This window comes from Orussus abietinus, unplaced genomic scaffold (assembly GCF_000612105.2).
Source record: "Orussus abietinus isolate OABI.00-Male unplaced genomic scaffold, Oabi_2.0 scaffold31, whole genome shotgun sequence".
NCBI lineage: Eukaryota > Metazoa > Arthropoda > Insecta > Hymenoptera > Orussidae > Orussus > Orussus abietinus.
The window spans coordinates 721052-739264 of record NW_019394774.1 but is presented as its reverse complement, the minus strand read 5'-3'; the positions used below and the strand labels follow the sequence as shown (position 1 = coordinate 739264).

Here is an 18213-nt window from a genome sequence, read left to right as displayed (position 1 = left end):
CTTTTTTCCGTTTGCCTAGAACTAGGCAGGTACTATGAATTTCTCCATGATACATCGTTACAACATTCGTCACCTCCACTAACGGGGTGCCGTATCTTATCATCGGATAAGAGCGGCAGGTCCTCCGATATCGGCCGAGAGGTGTGGTACTCTACCTGGATGATACTAGTCGACTCTCATCGTTAGTTAAAAAAAAAAGGAACGAGGAAAAGGCGACTCCGTGCACTGACCGCGATGAGTTATGCGAATTAAATCTGCCTAGATTTGTGATCTCGCAAGGTGCAGTGAAATTAATTTTCAGGCGGCCGAAAAATACGTGAACATTCGCATTGCTTCAAACATCAACAATGTATAAACGTTTGTACCTGATCGTCGCGTGTATCTTGGGTAAGAGTACTTTTAAGAATTACATGAACAATCTCTGAATGAACGCCTGACTTAGACATCTTTTTTTATCGATTTGATGTACATGGGCTGATGTTTTGCAGTAATTTTCGCCCGTGAAAATGCCTCGAAAAAATTGCCATCCGTGGTTGTGGAGTGTTACAATGATACCTATATCTTGAACAAAGACAACAGGCTACCTCATACCATGCAGACTTTGATCGCCCTTCTTCGGAAAATTGAGGACATCGAGGGGTTAAATATGGATTCTCGCACTTTATCTTCAGTCATCCTGCACAGGTAAAAAAATATTGATCAGCCAACGAGTTGCTAGTGACATAAAGTAATAAAAATGTTATGATCGTTACTAAATATCATTTTCAGATTCCGTCGAGACGGTATCGTGTTTAATCCCTCAATTCGCGACCAGCAAGGTGTTACTCCATACGCCACGAGTTCTGAACAATCGGCTAAGCAAGAAGCAACTTTACGTCTTATCCCCAGTAATGCGAGAACGTTTCCTAATGAGAGCCTCACGATTATCGAACGGGTGAGAAGCATCACAAGTTGTCCTGCATGAACGTCAATAATGCATTAACTGGATCTTCGCCATCCTAAAAAAATGTCTTCTATTAATATTAATTAATAAATGTTCACAGTGCTCCCTTCACGCCATGTTATCGAGTAGTATCGAATTATTCGAGCGGGGCGACGAAGGAACCACATGTAAACTGACAAACGAGCTTTACAGACAGTGGAAAAGAAGCGTCGACGATGACGACAGTGGCATCCGAAAAAGTATACCCGAAGACGTGGAGACGTTAACGCCCGAGCAGTTGTAAGTACAGATCTTGAAAATCAAGTGACACATTTAGATTATACGAATATTATGTAAATTTATCACGCTTAAAATTATCAGGGATTTAATTAACAGCAGCGAAGGCAAGCCTGCGACGATCACGGTGGATCCAAATTCAGTGTATCCGGATTTACCACCGAATCATCCGGACACTGCTCGGTTTTCCATTGAACACCCTCGTAGTAGATGTCCCGTAGAGAATGGAGTTATAAAGACACGGTAATAAGGAATGTTTAAATAATACGAGTTAAAAATTACGATGAGATTTACGTCATCGTTATCATTTCAGCTGGGGTGCGGTATCAGCTGGGGCTGTCCTAGCTGGCCTCGCAGCAGGTTTGCAGCCGCAAACAGTTTCGGTCCGTGATGTTCTACGAGGTCGAGCCATGGATAGTGGATTATCCGAAGATGTGTCAGTAAACAATGTATGGCTGGCGACGTTAGCTGGTAAAAATGAATTTGTTTAACCAGATACCTGGGAATTCCTTCGTTTTGGGATTTCTATTAATTAAATATATTTACCCACAGGCGACTTGGCAGAGATGGCGATATTGCAGGGGCCCCACATGCGGAATGAAGAAATGGATATTGGAGTAAACGGCAATTGGAATTCCTCAACGTTACCTCGGTGGTACTTCCTCGGCTCGAGCGAAAACCTCGAATTCACCGCTGCTGAAATCAGAGGAGACTTGGATGGATTGATCATTGCCGAGGGCTTTGAGGACTGGGACTCAAAAGTATCGAGTTTACGACTTTCGCAAGTATTCGACATGTATTACGGACCTCGAGGAGTATTCAGCCCGACGATACGAGCCTGTAATCGAAAAGCCTTATTCCCCACGGCTGCTCCAGAGCCAGCTTTGTTTGGACAGGTACTCCATTCTTGCAGTCTCGCTGCATTTAATTGTTGTATGTAACAGATACAAGATAAACCATTTGTTTCAGGCTTTCAGTGCTTCTTTGATATTGAATCGTGAACTAGCGGAAGCAGGCATCGAATCATCTACCATGCAAAAGTTCTCCATGATCGCCGTGCAGACGTTATTGAACCATGTTGGTAAGTACCTTGAAACAAGGAGTTGAAATTTCCCATAAAGTTAAAATTATTAAGTATACTTGCATGTCCCTTTAACTGCTAACAGAGACGTCGATGAACGGTGACCCAGCCTGTCCGGATTTAAACAACCCGAAGGATCAAAGTCGTCCTGCGGTGGATCTGACGGTCGTTCTGGACATCGATTGGCCTTTCACGTCCATACAGCCTGTTTTAGCGTAATTACATTTATTTATTAATAATCAACTGCAAACCGTCGCCGTAGAGGAGCCATTAGAATACAAAGGATTAAATAAAGATTTTCATTATTTTATTTATAGAACGCTCTTCGACCTCATCGACGTCGACAAGTATGGCAGCAATTTTACGTTGATTAACGCGCAGGACGGAGGTGTCGTTATTCCGAGCACCAACACAATTCTGGACTTCCATGGCTTTAATATCACTCGTTATCAAAATTGTACGTATACCAAAAGAACGTGGAATCCTTATTAATTAGTATTCATGAGAAATGACGGAAGATTATTGCGTCTTTTGTATTCATGTGCACCTTTCAGCGTCCGGAGGCTTCAATTTGCCAAAAGTGTTGGAAAATGTTCGCCTTTCGCGCGTTGACAAGATGAACGAGGAGCAGCGATTAGGCATCGGTGGAAGTAATTCGGACGTGGTCCTAATAATTCCTTATCAGTCCTCTGCTATTTCCGATCTTGACAAGGAGTACTGCATGGAACTCCTGAAAACTATTTACGAGGAAGCACCAGGTGAGTTGTAGGTCACTCTTCACAGTCCAATGCACCGTAATGCACGGAGAAAAGGGGTGAGGAGAGTCGCGGGGCCTGGAAGAGGACGTTAATAAGGTTAAACTAATGCCCCAGTTTCTGACTGCATATAAATATTGACATTCTGCACTTCACACGGAATATTAATTATACTTTAGAAGCACTACGGAAATGGTAAGACTCCTGCTGATATTTTCTTGTTTGTATTTTAACAGACCTTACGATCCTGTTTTTGACTTATGGGCCGAAGGACAAGTGGTCGGAGTTGGTTCGAGATCCAATGAAGGATATCTTCAACGTTCAGATTGGCAACACGCCAGAATCATTCTCGTATTTGGATAACGTTGTGTCCAGGATAAAGCAAGGTAAGAGAAGGCTCTTTAAATAAAAAGTCAATGATCAAGCTTACGTATAAAACGTTGCAAAATATTATAAAAAAGGAGAAAGAGTCTTCTTCCGATTAAAATGTCTATTCTGAACATTGTTATCATTTTTCTTATGCGATAAATTATTTTCCACGCGTTTTATGCAGTTCCTAAGAGGCTCATCAATTCTCAATGCGGAGCTACCAACGACAAGAAGGGAAGTTCGAGGCAATTCGTAGATTACGTGGAACCTTCTACTGTCAATTATTACAGACTTCATCCAAACTATTTCTTCGCTCCAGGTGCCGAGGACATACCTAGAATAAAGGTAAAATTAGTATTTTCTTGTGTCGCATTTGCATAATTTGTCGGATTTTCTCATTAGGTGCTTTTTCTTTCACGAAGTGAAAAGTCGTTATCAGAATTGTAGGGAAGAAGATGAAATTAATTTCATTTTGCAGGTTCAAGGAGCTGGTTGGGGCACGCTGAAAGTCTGCGTGTCGCGAGATGCTCCCATGGATACAACAGAAATCTGGACCAATGGTACTTGCACATCAGTAACTGGTAATACACACACAATTGAATTGCCCTGCAACGACGCAAGTTTAATCCACGAGTGTAGTCCTGTTTATTTGTCGATAACGACTACAAATTCTACTAGCCAATCGTACCATTGTATAGGTGAGCTTTAGATGATACAAGTCTAAGGAATCGTTCCTTGACGCATTTTTATTTGGTGTATTTTAGACGTACTATTTAATATAAAAATATAAATTATTATATAATACATTCACCTTTAATCTGTTTCAGATAAGAAAGTCTGCAGATTCCCACACATGATTAAATTCACAATTTCCTACGAAAATCTAGTCTGCGTCAGCAGCGCAGGCATTGCTGGCCTCACCGTACCATTAATTTTAATTCTTTCCATCATACTTATAAGTTATTAAATAATAATGGTTTGTTGTAGGAGTGGTGAGTGGGCACTTGCAGAGTACTGTAAGTTGAAACTTAACAACAGGAACTTTTGCTTTTTTGGCCACTGTAAGTTGTCAATTGCAATGTTCTGGACCTATGCTAATAACGAGTAGTAATTCATAAACTGTAATTTTTTGGACCGTATAATAGAATATAATTTTTATATTGTGTAAAGAAAATTACATGGGACACATACGTATTCGCATATTGTCGCACATCCTCGTCGATAAACGAAAATTGTAAATAAATCATTGCTAGAAGAATCAGAAAACTATCAGAGTAACTGTGTTCTGGAAGAGTTTATTTCAATATCTATGATGCTATTGACAGAACACATAATTCGTAATTTATAAAAAGTATAACAATTAATAATATAGTCAGCTGCCGCTTATGCAGTTGAGCAGTTCTTTTTACATATTTTCTATACAAATAGTGTTTCAATAAGCAATTACCTGTAGCTCTCTTTAAACGTAAGGTTTGCAAAGTGACACCGTGTGATCGACACCGCAGGCCACCTTCACCACCTGTGCACCAACAGAGACCTGAAAGCATCGATTATATACAATTAGAGATAATTTATAAACCAGTTAACGGTAGATTGTAATTATAAAGTTGTTTTCAGTTATTAACGTGTAAAGCACAGACCATCAAATAAAGGTGTTGTCTGGCTTATAATCTTACTTTTAGAGGGAAGTATTGATTGTTTCGATGTCCAAGTCCAAGAGATCCAAATTTATTAAGTCCCCACATGTAGAGGTCTCCTGAATTTGTTACTGCTGCTAGTTGACTGGTGCCACAGTATATGCTTGTAACCTGTGTAAATAACAAAAACAATGTCAGTACCTTAAATGATTTACTACTTGTAACCACTCTTGAATTGTTTTTTACACCCTAAAAGAACATAGCACAAACCAACCCTAATATTTTGCTCATACTCGTTTACACCGAAAAGAGGGGATGGAATTTGTGTAGGTTTCAGGATACTTTGTACTTCAGGGCCAAGTCCTAGAATTCCATAACCCCATACGTATACTTTCCCTGTATCTGTAAAATAATTAAAAATAAATATTGTACAAGTTTCATTGTATGTTAATCAATTATAGAAGAATAATAATAAAGAAACGTACCGTCTAGTACCATACAAAAACTGCCCCCTGCAGCAATATCCACAATGCGTCCAAAACCTTGAAAGATGTCCAGCTCGGTAGCAATATTTATCTGATGATTATCGCTTTTAATCGGGAATTGTCCATATTCGGAATTACCCCATCCAAAAACTTTACCTTTATCTGCAAATATTAGAAAATAAAATATTTGCTCTAACGTGTCAATTGCAAGTTCTTACCACTAAGAGCTAATACGCAATCAGCTGCACAAGCCACTTTTGTGATACGTTGACCAGCTAAGTCTCCTTTAACTAATGTTGGTTGATACTCATTCCGATAATGAGCGAGCCCAGTTTGCCCATCTGCTCCCCAACCGAATGTATAAACATGGCCAGATTCCGTCAGCAGTATACTGCAAGAAAATTGAAACAGTTTAAATCAATGTTATATAAATAAAGTAACTTAAAACCTTTGCATTCAATAAGCAAGATATATTGAGAAATATATTGTTTACCTGTGATCCTGACCAGCCATTACTCCCGTGATACATTCCCCTTTGACATTAGGAATATAATGAACCACTAAACTCTTTGAATATTTTTCATCTGGAATAATTTCTCTGCCGCATTGGCCGTATCCATTGTTACCCAAAGTAAACACTCCTTCTTTAGTTAAAACTAACAGGTGCGCCCGGCCTGCAGCTATTCCAAGAACATCGGTAGTATCTTGTTTAAGAGGTAACTGTATAGGTCTTGGTGCAGGTATAATGTCTTCTTTAAATTTCTTATCACTTTCGTCAAATCCTATAAAATGAATCATTTTATTCCAATGAAAGAAATGAGACAAAATTTCTTTTATCGCAGTGTTGTGAAACAATGAATTTGATGTCATGAAGTAGCTGCATTTTGTCAGTAACTCATTGGTTAATCAACAATAACAATAATTTGAAAGTACCTACCCAATTGAGAGTCGGTATTAATGCCACTGCCATAAAGAACATTCTTGTCCTTTGATTTCACTGCAAAAGCAGTGAAGCCGTAACCACAAGCGATATCGGTGACTTTATGATATTCTCCAAAGTACAATCTACTTGGTTTTGCTATATAAGCTATATTATTCTCCCTTAAAACCCTTGACGTCGACCCAAGTGCACCGTGCTCTGCAAGGCCCCACACATAAACTCGATGATCACCTGGCTCGCTTACTGGGTACTGAAACACTGTAAAATATGATTAAATTAACAGTGTACAAAATAAATGATAGTGTATTATAATACAGTACGAATATAAATTTAAATTTTATACATTCCCATTCATGTAAATGTATAAAATTACCTCAACATAGGATATTAATCTAAATTAATAATGGAGCAACCAATAACTATTTAATAATTACGTTACTCGTCGACATCGTGAACATTTACCGGGTAATGTATCCTTCTTAACATTACGAATTTTATTCTTCTTCGATTTTGCGCTGTCCCTGGCACTTTTAACAATGAATGTTGTATAAGCTCTTGTAGAACGAATCATTATCATTTACGTTAGGAACATTATTCATAATTTCTGTAAATACAATTATTTACATCCACGTAGGAGGTTATGTTACTCAGTTCCGCATCGCCATATTTTCGGCGCCATGAGGAAATTTAAAAGCCTGAGTTTAGCTCCATGTAGTGGAGACGCGTAGAAGCTTTAGACCCATGGACGTAAGAATCTTACGTCCATGGTCGGCACACGTGGCCCATATGGTATTCGAGTTTACCCCTTCCATTGCTATGCGAGGTCTAAATATTTATGTCAGAGGTGGAAGCGAACTAATGAGAGAGAGTTTCTACCAGAGATAAGCAGGGCGTTTATTACGTATTTTTGACGAGCGCACTCACTTCTCGCACTACCATCTCACGTGGGTTTATTCCCCGAATTACGTATTCGCTATATGAAAGAACGAGATCACTAGCACTTCCAATATTGCAAATAAAGGTATATACCTTGTAAATCGAACATTGTTGAGAGGTGTGGGTTATAGGCAGGAAAGGCGGGAAGATGGAAAGCCGTTAAAAGTAAAGAAGAGGACTCGAGTCTATTCATATTTTTTAAATATGTATTACATTCATATTTACCATATTTTTGAGCCAGTTCATATGAATGGTCTCGCATTTTCACCACTAGAAAAGTTCCGTAAATCGTGTGCTACTCATTTTTCACATTTTCGCTCAATTTGCTTTACGTAATAGACCCTCAGTTGGCTTTTACCGGGAAAATACATTTATTATCTGGAAAGAAATGACAATGAAATATAAATGAGTACCTAAATAGAACTATCAAACCGGTAATGATTAAATAAACCGAGAAAATTACGTTTCACTATTTTCCACAAGAACAAGAGTTTGTGCCGTTTTTCACGTATGTATGTACAGAGATGAGCAGGCATCTCTGGTATGTATGTATATACATCAAGGTTTCTCCCTTTGTGTAATGAAATGAATTTGCAAGTTAAGGAAACTTTGTACTTCTCACAATACATATACTTTGAACGCTACATGATAAACTTAATGTAGTACATATAAACCATGACTCATTACTGCACGAGGCTCCGTATTTTCCTGCTCCAAAGTTAAACGTAAGCCGAGAATTCCATGAAAACATTACTCCATAATCGCAGCAAAAAGTTTCTTTCGTGACCTTTAAAATTCGCGCTTCCAGAATTCATACCAGCAAATATCAACAGGTGTCAATTTGAAAGTTCTGAGGGAAGGTACTTCCAGTGTTTTTAATCGTATTTACAATTTAATTAGATGCGGTAAATAAGATCAAGAGACATTGTGGCGTCGTAGACATAAATGTATTTGTAAGTATGATCTCTTGTTTAAAAAAAAAAGAAGTAAACTCAAATCGGCTCCAACGGAATAAACCAATCACGTGTGTTAGTGATTTGCCGCGAATCTAACATGGAGGTCGCAGCAAGTGAACCAAAGTGAACCGTTAACAATCAGTCTTTAATTACGTGTCAATTGGATTAATAATTCGATCAGCGAGGCTGATGATTTTATTAAAATTCTGGATATTTCGGCATTTGAGAACGCAGAGAAATGCTGTAGACTACGTGGTAAAAATGGATTTCCTAGACGTTAGAAGATCTTGACGGGCATTAATGTGGCCGTTTTCGATTTACATCAGAGAAGTTTCGCAAATGCGAGTTAACGCGTCTCTGGGAAGCTTTTCCATCACTTGAGAGTACGAGAGAAGAGCCTAGGTAAATCACCTGGCCTGATCGTCTCTACTAGTTTGCTAGAAAGAGTTTAGGAATTTATTCCATATGCGTCTCAAAGGCACATTGGTCCCAATCATTATATTATCAGGAATGACTTTACTTGCAAGGCATGTCTGCTAACTCAGATTAGAAACTGGTAGAAGAAATCTTAAGCTTAATCTCACATACGCAAATGTCCAGAGAGTCGTTATGTGATTACGTTTACTTCTAAGATTAGAGTCGTTAGTGGGAGGATTTATATCTTGTCACTGAAATGTCATTGTATGCAAGGAAGAGACAACACGTCTCAGTGTCTCGGTCGTCTGACACACTTTATTGTAATAACTGTGATTGCGTATAAGTTACAGTGGAGATGCCTGAAAGATTAATGTTTTCATTACTGTAGAGGTTATGTGAACAATATACAAGTTAAACGGAGGAGTATATATAGATTGAAATTTGTAAGAAAAGAAACTTGTAAAAATCTGTGAAATGTTAGACTTTTATTTACGTATAAGCATGTCTCGTTTAGTTAGTTAACTTTGATTAATTTTTAATTCTTTTAGGTTATGATCTGTGTTTTTGGTGCCCTGTCAAGAATCAAGCTCAGAGAATGGTGAACAAATTGCCACAGGAGTTTCGGAGGTATCAGCGGAATCGGAATCACCTGCGACACATATTGAAGGAAACCCAACGCATACTTGGAGTGATCAATTTGGAAAACTTTTTCGTTGGAGGTACATATAAGTCAATTAATAGAAAAGTAAAGCTGTTTTTTTAGCTGCAATATGAAAATACATATATTTCCCTTTCCTTGTATGTCAATTTATTGTTTCATCATAATCTCTACGTTCGACAATGTATTTTAATTTATGATAGAACATTGAGTCTGAATTATGAGATAAGTATTTCTATTGTGTGCTAATAGTGCAATTTGTCTCTAATAAATACAATTGAAATATGTTAAACTTTTAAATGTTTTCAGAAAATATCCTGGAAGAATTATTACCACCGCTGACATTAAATAGGATTACTCACATACTTGAAAACTGTCCTGCAATAATTGTTTTTGGTCAAGACAGCAGAGCAAAGGCATCGTTAGTGAACAACCTCCTTTCTACACCAATTCTTCCTGTGTGTACTGGTTCTTGGCGGTGGATTAAATTTGGCTATGACAAGACAAATCATGTCAGCTTAAGTCTTGGCTTGGAGTATGAAGTGGTAGAGAAATTGCATGCAAACGAAAAGTCATGGAATACACTGCCGACAGATGATTTATGTAAATCTGACAATGAAGATACCAACTGTCCAACAATATTGGAGGTGAAGCTTGATCAGTCGACTTTAAAGGATGGTGTGCAGATTTTTGTCGTTCCTAATGGAGGAGCCATTGATATTTTGGCTAAAGGCTCTCTGGGTATTCTGCCAATCTTTCTTTATGCTCTCAGCGATTACTCTCTCACAGAACAAAATGTAGAAGAATTGAAGAACTTAAAGGAAACTTATCCTTATAATCCAGTTCTGTTTGTGTCATCTTTGACCGATGTTTTGGTGGAAAGTACCGATGAGGAGTTGACTGAGTCTGAACAGCACAGACTCCAGGCACGGCTACAGTCCTCCGACCTGAGTCACTCCAAAGATGACAGCACAGTCGAGAAGGAAAACTCTCTTGAGCCAAACAGAATGAATTCCCTCGGCACAATGTGGCTGGACCAGTTGACGAGGTTAGGATTCTTGCGAGTTGAAGAGTCTGTTGAGGTGGATCAAATGTCTTGGCAGTACAATTCGAGCTCCAGTGACTTTGTAGAATCTTGCAAAAAAATTGACCGTGTGGCATATTTCGTGCGCAGCTGCCTTCGCAATTACCTAGTGAGTGCGAGTGACTATTTGAATGAAGTGCATACAAACAGTCTGCGAAAGTGCATTTTAAGTGCATTCGACATGGCCCGTGAAATTCAAATAACTCCAAAAAGGATACAATATGTTCAACAGAAGGAAACAGAACTATATTCAAATCTTCTAAATGTGGTCAGTGAGAAGCAAGAAGAGTTAACGGAAATGATTCAGACAATAATACAGGAGATGAAGGATAACCTCGAAACGGCCAATGATATGTACCTCTGTCAGGACATTTCACTGGACGACGAGGAGAGAAGAGAGTGGTCAGCGACCGTTCAAGCAGCAACAGTAGAGGTCCAGAGACTAGTTCTGGGACGTTTGGGTGAACGGGTTGCGAAGCAACTTGTTAAATCTGTTAACTGCTTGAGAGATACCTTTGTTGGAACGCTGCAACGTTGCTTGTCAAGTCTAGAGAGGAATTACGAACAAGAATCCAGCTTATTGGCTAGTGACGCCCTAAAACAGATCCTTTCTGCAGCCTACAACGTGGACCTGCAAAACTCCTCTCCATCCTTTGTGCACTCTTTTCTAGAGAGGCTTCGACAGCTCCTTAAATCTCTGCCACTACCTTGGTCTCCAACACCTACTCTAGATGAATCTTGGAGAAAGAAGGTCACCATTGATATCCTGAATTCTCTGTCTTCTGCAAGACTAGCTCGAACTATTTCCACTCAGTTCAAAGATAAGATAAGATCTTCTCACGACGCTTTTCAAGCAGCATTGAGATCCCTGGAGAACCATTGCTCCGGCAAACTCGAAAGAACCGAAGAACAACGAGTGGCCATTCGAAGGTACCATGCTCCAAGGCTCGCCAAGCTTGCTCTAGAATCAACCTCTATGAGTGACATAGTGAGGTATGGGATTCCCTACCAAGGAAAGGAAATTGGAAGGGGCCAATATGGTGTTGTCTTTGCCTGTGACGGATGGGGTGGAGCACCAGGACCATGTGCTGTCAAGTCAATCGTGCCTCCTGACGATAAGCATTGGAACGACCTGGCAATGGAGTTCTACTTTACAAGATCTATTCCAGACCACAAGAGGATAGTGAAGCTTCGTGGTTTGGTGATAGATTATTCGTATGGTGGCGGATGTGGCTTCAATGCTGCCGTTCTCTTGATCACCGATCGACTAAGTCGAGACCTGTATTGTGGTATACGTGCCGGTTTAACATGGCTCGAGAGAACGCAAATAGCTATCGATGTACTCGAGGGCATTCGATATCTGCATTCCCAAGGCCTGGTGCATCGTGATATTAAGTTAAAGAATGTCCTCCTGGACACCGATAATCGAGCCAAATTGACAGACCTTGGGTTTTGTATCACCGAAGCCATGATGTCGGGCAGTATCGTAGGCACCCCTGTGCACATGGCTCCAGAGCTACTTTCTGGTCATTATGACAGCAGTGTTGATGTTTATGCATTCGGAATTTTGTTTTGGTACATCTGTGCTGGGCATGTACGCCTGCCGATCGCTTTTGAACAGTTTCACAACAAGGAACAATTGTGGAACAGTGTTAGAAAAGGTTAGACCTAGTTTTAGCACTTATAGAAAGTGTTTTTGGTTTTAAAAATCCGGGTTTACAAGGGTGCTTTCGTTTCAAAACTAGGAATCAGACCAGAGAGATTACCCCACTTTGATGAGGAGTGCTGGAAGCTGATGGAACAGTGTTGGGCAGGCGAGCCATCTCATCGACCATTGCTTGGTGCGATCCTCCCTGTGCTGGAGTCGATAAACCAGAGGGCTGAACGAGGCAAGTCCTTACAAGCAGACATGCTGAGGACACCGGAAAACTCTCCTGAGCCGAGGAGTCCAGCATTAGCTCTGATGGAACCTTATAATCAGAGAGGCACCTCCGCCAGTCCGCACCCCTTAAGACGTAGACCTCTGCGGGCTCTCAAGCACCCTGTCCTCCACATGACCAATTTCTTCCAAAATAGTGTTTGCTCCAACCTCTACATACAGATGCGCGAATTCTGAGACTTGCATTCACTTCATTTCAAGTTGTTATCCAGAAACTTAGACGTCAGCTTTGAGCTTACTCTTTGACTTTTCACTGATCTTTGACTTCTGCAGTGACTCTTGTGTTGTCTGATGGGTTCTTCCTTCGATGCTCTCTCTCTTTCCAAGGACCTCTTTATGGTCAAACTTGCAATAGTGTTGTGGATAGCATTAGTGTGTTGGATTTTTGGTTTGTTAGATGTGTAGTATTCCTCCCCTTGGGAGGGAGTCTTAATTGTTGACATATATTTTATTACAGTGATTCTCATTGGCCTCGGAGCAAGACTGAATATTTACATATTTTACAGTAGAGAGAGACCGTTCTATCGCTGCCTGTTAGGTTCATGTAAACTTTCTCATTGATTGTTGATATTGTATATTTTATTCAAATAATACTCATTGGTCTCAGGGCAAGACTGGATATATGCACTTTTTACACGAGAAAAAACTGTCGTATCTGTAATAGGTTTATATTTACTTGATCGTTGACTGACTGATAACTGCATACTGAACATTTTTGTACGATATAGAATCATTGTATGGCTCTCTAATAGTAGGTTCACATAAGAGCTTCCATGGAATATGTTAACGTTAACTCTCCTTTTTGTATATTTTTTTATATTTAACTATGTAAATAATAATGGAGAATTTGTTCACTATTACCGTGATTCATGTCAATGAAAGCATTTCCTTTCTAATAAATTGTATTTAATTCGTCTTTATCATTTGTATTGCATTCAGTGATCAGTGCTTAACTAACCTACAACGCTGTCAAACGTGAGAGGCAAGTGTACAAATTGTATTATCAGTTACCAATATCAAAGTGTTTGATAAATGTTTCTTTCCGATTTGGAAATTTTAAAATTTGGACTGGAAAAGCAAAACGTCTGGACGCGTTGTTTTTCGCATGAATTGTCATAAATAATTTCATAAAAGCTGTTGTATGATTCTTTATTATGTCGGAGGTTAGTTTCGATGTGTTGGTCGGGTTTTTGTTTCATATAAGTATCGCACAGTCGACTCGATTGACTCAGAAAAACTCAACAATGGTCTCTACTAATGATTCTATGTAAGCAGCTTTGACAATTGGATCGTACATCTCAATTTGTTCACCATGTCAGTAATCTTCTGTATTTTTTCAGATAACAGGTATTTTGGAATGGTGATACATCAGGAGGGATTTGAAGAATTGCCCACCAGTAGCAGTTTGCAATTTATGATTGTATAAGAAACTTCTATCTTGGAATGCTGGACTCTGGTTGAATACTCTTTCGCAGTCGGTAGTGGAAAATGCAAATTGTCAGCCAGTAATTTATCCCTATCTGTAGACAATTTGAATGCTTACCGAAGCTAATTATGTTATGGTTTTTATATGTGCCATTGCAAACCTTGATAATCGGTTTGTGGACACAGGGAGCATTTTATTTCATCGATAGTTTTGTCAACGTACTCGTTTAAATTATTGCAAGAGGAGAAATGCAAACTTTTTTTTCATGGAAACATGCTTTTCCTGTGTACCAATGTGCTCAAATAAGGTGCAGAATACGATAAATTCTGATTTTAAGTTTTATGTCTTCAGAAATCTGAGTATTAGTAACGAGGTTTACTTATAAGGCTTGTGTAATTATAGTGCATAATAATAACTCGAATAACTCTTTTCTATAAATTTATCGTATGAATGGAAAATATTGAATTTTTAAGAGCAACTGTGAATGTTTTCGACATAATGATGTAATTATACATTGCCTATTTTTGTAAATATTTTTGATTGGTAGATTTATTTAAACTGTTCCTGATTAGAAGTAAAATTGTCTTGGCTATAATTAATAAATAAATGCGATTCTAGTAAGTGCATGTAGTGTTATTTGCTAGATAGAAAATATGAAGCTTTAGATTATACTTAATTATATACAATACCAAGAATCTTAATGCTATTATAAATTTCAGACATAGACAATGAATACACGGAGTATATTTTATGATAGTAAATCCAGGTTGTTTTTTGCCTTTTCTAAATCATGGAAGAATTTGTAAAATTCAGTCAATGTCATCTCCGTAAAGACGCTGCTAGTCTTTCCGGCTGTATCTATGAGAAGCCTGAGCTGGAAAAACATTTTTCCAGCTTTATCCAATTCGCTACTTGCTGCGGTCACTGTAGACATAAAAATTCATAATCTAGTATCGTTCGAATGCATATTATTACTTAAGCAATATGACATGTGCATGTTTTTAGCAACACATGTGGATTACATTTTAAAATTAAAGTCAAAGACTCTCATACAAAAATAAGAGACTGTTATAACAATGCTTTTATGATCTATGGTCTTAAAAAAAGATGTTCTTATACGTGTACACTCAATTTAGCACTACATGTATTTGACAACCTAACCAAACTTTCCTTTTTCTTAAACAATTAGTAAGGCAACAAATATAAATGTTTACCCCCAAATTTCCAGGAAACGTCAAGAATTTTACTGAAAGCAATATCCATTTTGTGATCAGCCAGTCCAATTCATTGCCATAAATACATGAATAAATTCAGGGATGACATTTTCAGCAGCCAACACCTTTTAATCAATTGTTATCAATTGATGAAATAGGAAACTGCACTTGGATTAGACGTGGACCGCCATCTTTGCTTTGTATCAGGTACTCGGATCGATGAACTATCTGATCTATTATCGATAAATCCAATAATCATCGGTGTTACCGACGTAAATGAGAACCGATGTACGTAGTAATTCTTCTATTATCAGGATGTAAATATTATGTTGATGTATCATATCCCTCAGAGATGGCGCTAACGTCTAATATCACTCCTTGAAATGAAGCATCGAGTACCGCAAAATTCCGCATTCGAGGCGGCGCTAGTATAATAAAAAAATGATTTTCGTGCATCGGGACCATGGATCTAATTGTAAAAAAGAACAGACGAAGCATAAAATTAGATTTAAATGATTACCTACCTTTTTCCTACTCGATCATCCAGCGCGTTGATTTTAGTACCCCTCATTCCGTGTGTCTGCATTCACGTGCTTTATTACAATAGATATAGAAATATTGATGCTAGAGTATATCTTATGCTCGAATTAGAAAGAACTACGCTTTGAAAATTCTGAGAAAATGTATATTTAGAATTGTTAATATCAGAGTACCGCTCAACGCGTCAGGTGTCGCACAGAGCGCGGTGCATCTCGGACCTTCACCCACGACGCGTTGCGGCGCCGCGCTCTGTGCGACATCCGACGCTCTCGGTAGAATTCCGGCTTAATTTTCGAGGGAGTTTTATCACTTTCCACGAAGTCTGTAATTCTGAGTTTCATCCTGCCACGCAGAGAGACTCGTCCCATCTCTCATTCGCAATTAAATCCGCGAATGTTCTTTTTCTCCCTTCCCGCGCGTCCGTTTTTCGGTTTATTCACGTATTTTGTCCGGGTTAATTATCTCATGGCCCAGACTCGAGTAAACGAGCAAACATTATTCGAATAAATAGGTTTCACGCGCGCTTTAGTTGAACGTGTATTTTTAGCGATTGAAAGTCTCTCGTTCAATAAAGTCTGATTTATTTTTTTTCCATTTACAGCACGGTTCGACTGGTCTCATATTATGGTTTCACCAGGACGTCAATTTCGTGGAATTTCCTCCAAGGTTTGCAGATCTTCTCTAATGCCAAGAGCCCGCGTTAATCTCAATTGCAGAAGGCACGAATGTTATATTTTTAGCGATTTAGAACCTCTCGTTCAATTGAGTCTGATTTACTTTTTTCTATTTGTAGCACGGTCTCATATTATGGTTTCACCAGGACGTCAATCTCATGGAATTTCCTCCAAGGTTTGCAGATCTTCTCTAATGCCAAGAGCCCGCGTTAATCTCAATTGCAGAAGGCACGAATGTTATATTTTTAGCGATTTAGAACCTCTCGTTCAATGGAGTCTGATTTACTTTTTCTCTATTTCCAGCACGTTTGGACTGGTCTCATATGATGGTTTCACTGGGACGCCAATCTCGTGGAATTTCCTCCAAGGTTGGGCAGCCTTCTCTAATGCGAAGAGTCCGCGTTAATCTCAATTGCAGAAGGCACGGATGTTATGTTTTTAGCGATTTAGAACCTCTCGTTCAATTGAGTCTGATTGACTTTTTTCTTTGCCATTTTCAGCATGTTTCGACCGGTCGTCCATAATGGTTTCACCAGAAATTTCCTCCAAGGTTGGCAGGCCTCCTCTAATGCGAAGAGCTCGCGTTAATCTCAATTGCAGAAGGCACGAATGTTGTACTTTTAGCGATCGAAAGCCTCTCGTTCAATTGAGTCTGATTGACTTTTTTCTTTGCCATTTTCAGCATGTTTCGACCGGTCGTCCATAACGGTTTCACCAGAAATTTCCTCCAAGGTTGGCAGGCCTCCTCTAATGCGAAGAGCTCGCGTTAATCTCAATTGCAGAAGGCATGAATGGGCGACGTAAAGAGCGAGCTTTGAAAAAGCGATTCGAGTTTACAATGCGTCCGGAGTACCGGCGGGTACTAGCCATTCCCGATCATAACCCGTGAAAGTTTGAGGTCGTATTAAACTTTATATTGCCACTTCCGCAGAAGAGGGCTTTATACACGACTTGGCCGCTGCGGTGTGTGCCCGTGTATGAGAGAGTTACGATAAGAATTTATGAGTGACGTTTCGTTACGCTTCACGTAATAAATCTCTTTTAGATATTGCGTCGAGGTGGATCTTCCCGGTGTATATGTAACGCCGGTTGTAAATAGCCGGCTCCAATGGATCCCTGGACGTATCGGCGATAAAGGGCGAATATAAGGCCGAGGTTACAGTCGATAAAGGACCACGCATAAGGACGAGCCGCAGTCGATAAAGGGAGGACGAGAAATTAGCCTCGGTCCTTTTCCATGGTCCGATCGACCCCCGATCCCCTGGACCGCAAAACGAATCGTTATCGGCTCGGCCCGTAATGCATGTACAGTCATTCGACGAGTTGTAAAACAAGGGATAAACTTTGGTGCACTGCCAGGTGTGCGGTTGCAAGCTCTGCGAGGGTGTAAATGTACTCCGGGCTGTAAAGACGTCTATAATCGTTAATACGCTGGCCGTGAACATTCGGATGCGCTCCGCCCTGATACCGTGTCACGCTTTGACCCGGTTCTTATCACGGATAGACACGTTCTTCTCCGATACGAGGATTACCCGTACACGGGGGTTATTGCGTAGTTAGCGATAATTATCCGGAAATACCGCGGCCGAGGCGCAGACCGAGAAATGGAGTACATGCTCTAATAGGCCGTGCAGAAATCTGTATCGATTATTATTGTAAGTGCTCGCATGTGCAGCACCGGCTCGTTAATGCGCCGCGGCCGCGATGTCGACGGTGCTACAATTAATTTGGCCAGATTTATCGGGTGTATTTAGGAATGATCGGCGGTGGCGTACATAAAACCCGGTATAAAACGCGGGGGCATTATGTGTCACATAAATAATGCATGCCGCAGGGCGGACGTTCCCATGACGTGTTCCCCTGGGCTCAGCCGATCGTCCCTG

The 18213-nt window shown here is 39.7% G+C and overlaps 4 protein-coding genes across 11 annotated transcripts; 2 read left to right on the top strand and 2 right to left on the bottom strand.

Annotated features, from left to right (window-relative positions):
* Positions 1-176: 176 nt before the first annotated feature.
* Positions 177-4606, top strand: LOC105698628. 2 transcript variants are annotated; one of them, XM_012423032.2, is made up of 15 exons: positions 177-387; positions 489-684; positions 769-934; positions 1044-1222; positions 1319-1462; positions 1533-1690; positions 1772-2115; positions 2189-2300; positions 2386-2515; positions 2618-2757; positions 2855-3058; positions 3292-3441; positions 3609-3769; positions 3903-4122; positions 4252-4606. In XM_012423032.2, exons 1-15 carry the CDS (start codon positions 348-350, stop codon positions 4389-4391), a joined length of 2484 nt encoding a protein of 827 aa, XP_012278455.1. In that variant the 5' UTR covers positions 177-347; the 3' UTR covers positions 4392-4606. The 2 variants fall into 2 exon arrangements, with proteins under 2 accessions (XP_012278455.1, XP_012278454.1); XM_012423031.2 differs by having other exon boundaries at positions 1304-1462.
* A 93-nt stretch (positions 4607-4699) lies between these two features.
* Positions 4700-8049, bottom strand: LOC105698630 (RCC1-like G exchanging factor-like protein). Of its 2 annotated transcripts, XM_012423035.2 has the most exons (9): positions 7886-8049; positions 7648-7800; positions 6484-6744; positions 6040-6328; positions 5765-5937; positions 5547-5708; positions 5336-5463; positions 5101-5232; positions 4700-4961 (listed from the first exon to the last, which is right to left on the bottom strand). In XM_012423035.2, exons 2-9 carry the CDS (start codon positions 7682-7684, stop codon positions 4884-4886), a joined length of 1260 nt encoding a protein of 419 aa, XP_012278458.1. In that variant the 5' UTR covers positions 7685-7800; positions 7886-8049; the 3' UTR covers positions 4700-4883. The 2 variants fall into 2 exon arrangements, with proteins under 2 accessions (XP_012278458.1, XP_012278457.1); XM_012423034.1 differs by lacking the exons at positions 7648-7800; positions 7886-8049 and adding an exon at positions 6949-7152.
* Positions 8050-8165: 116 nt separating this feature from the next.
* On the top strand, positions 8166-14663 carry LOC105698626 (dual serine/threonine and tyrosine protein kinase). Of its 6 annotated transcripts, XM_012423030.1 has the most exons (5): positions 8456-8780; positions 9344-9514; positions 9763-12198; positions 12283-12426; positions 13817-14663. In XM_012423030.1, exons 2-5 carry the CDS (start codon positions 9391-9393, stop codon positions 13900-13902), a joined length of 2790 nt encoding a protein of 929 aa, XP_012278453.1. In that variant the 5' UTR covers positions 8456-8780; positions 9344-9390; the 3' UTR covers positions 13903-14663. The 6 variants fall into 6 exon arrangements, with proteins under 6 accessions (XP_012278451.1, XP_012278449.1, XP_012278453.1 ...); XM_012423028.1 differs by lacking the exons at positions 8456-8780; positions 13817-14663 and adding an exon at positions 8166-8282 and having other exon boundaries at positions 12283-13394; XM_012423026.1 differs by lacking the exons at positions 8456-8780; positions 13817-14663 and adding an exon at positions 8264-8375 and having other exon boundaries at positions 12283-13394.
* LOC105698631 (COMM domain-containing protein 7) lies at positions 14518-15259 on the bottom strand. The gene is made up of 2 exons (XM_012423036.1): positions 15117-15259; positions 14518-14826 (listed from the first exon to the last, which is right to left on the bottom strand). Exons 1-2 carry the CDS (start codon positions 15163-15165, stop codon positions 14651-14653), a joined length of 225 nt encoding a protein of 74 aa, XP_012278459.1. The 5' UTR covers positions 15166-15259; the 3' UTR covers positions 14518-14650.
* Positions 15260-18213: the final 2954 nt, after the last annotated feature.

Bases quoted from the DNA above. Each gene is read 5' to 3' on its own strand.
- LOC105698628 (XM_012423031.2), top strand. From the start codon at position 348: ATGTATAAACGTTTGTACCTGATCGTCGCGTGTATCTTGG. The intron at 1,223-1,303 runs GTAAGTACAGAT...TAAAATTATCAG, and splicing joins ACGTTAACGCCCGAGCAGTT to GGATTTAATTAACAGCAGCG. The intron at 1,463-1,532 runs GTAATAAGGAAT...TTATCATTTCAG, and splicing joins AATGGAGTTATAAAGACACG to CTGGGGTGCGGTATCAGCTG.
- LOC105698630 (XM_012423034.1), bottom strand. From the start codon at position 7,063: ATGATAATGATTCGTTCTACAAGAGCTTATACAACATTCATTGTTAAA. The intron at 6,329-6,483 runs GTAGGTACTTTC...TTCATTTTATAG, and splicing joins TAATACCGACTCTCAATTGG to GATTTGACGAAAGTGATAAG. The intron at 5,233-5,335 runs GTTGGTTTGTGC...TTATTTACACAG, and splicing joins AGTATGAGCAAAATATTAGG to GTTACAAGCATATACTGTGG.
- LOC105698626 (XM_012423028.1), top strand. From the start codon at position 9,391: ATGGTGAACAAATTGCCACAGGAGTTTCGGAGGTATCAGCGGAATCGG. The intron at 9,515-9,762 runs GTACATATAAGT...AAATGTTTTCAG, and splicing joins GGAAAACTTTTTCGTTGGAG to AAAATATCCTGGAAGAATTA. The intron at 12,199-12,282 runs GTTAGACCTAGT...TTTCAAAACTAG, and splicing joins GTGGAACAGTGTTAGAAAAG to GAATCAGACCAGAGAGATTA.
- LOC105698631 (XM_012423036.1), bottom strand. From the start codon at position 15,165: ATGGATATTGCTTTCAGTAAAATTCTTGACGTTTCCTGGAAATTTGGG. The intron at 14,827-15,116 runs GTAAACATTTAT...TTATGTCTACAG, and splicing joins CGTTTCCTGGAAATTTGGGG to TGACCGCAGCAAGTAGCGAA.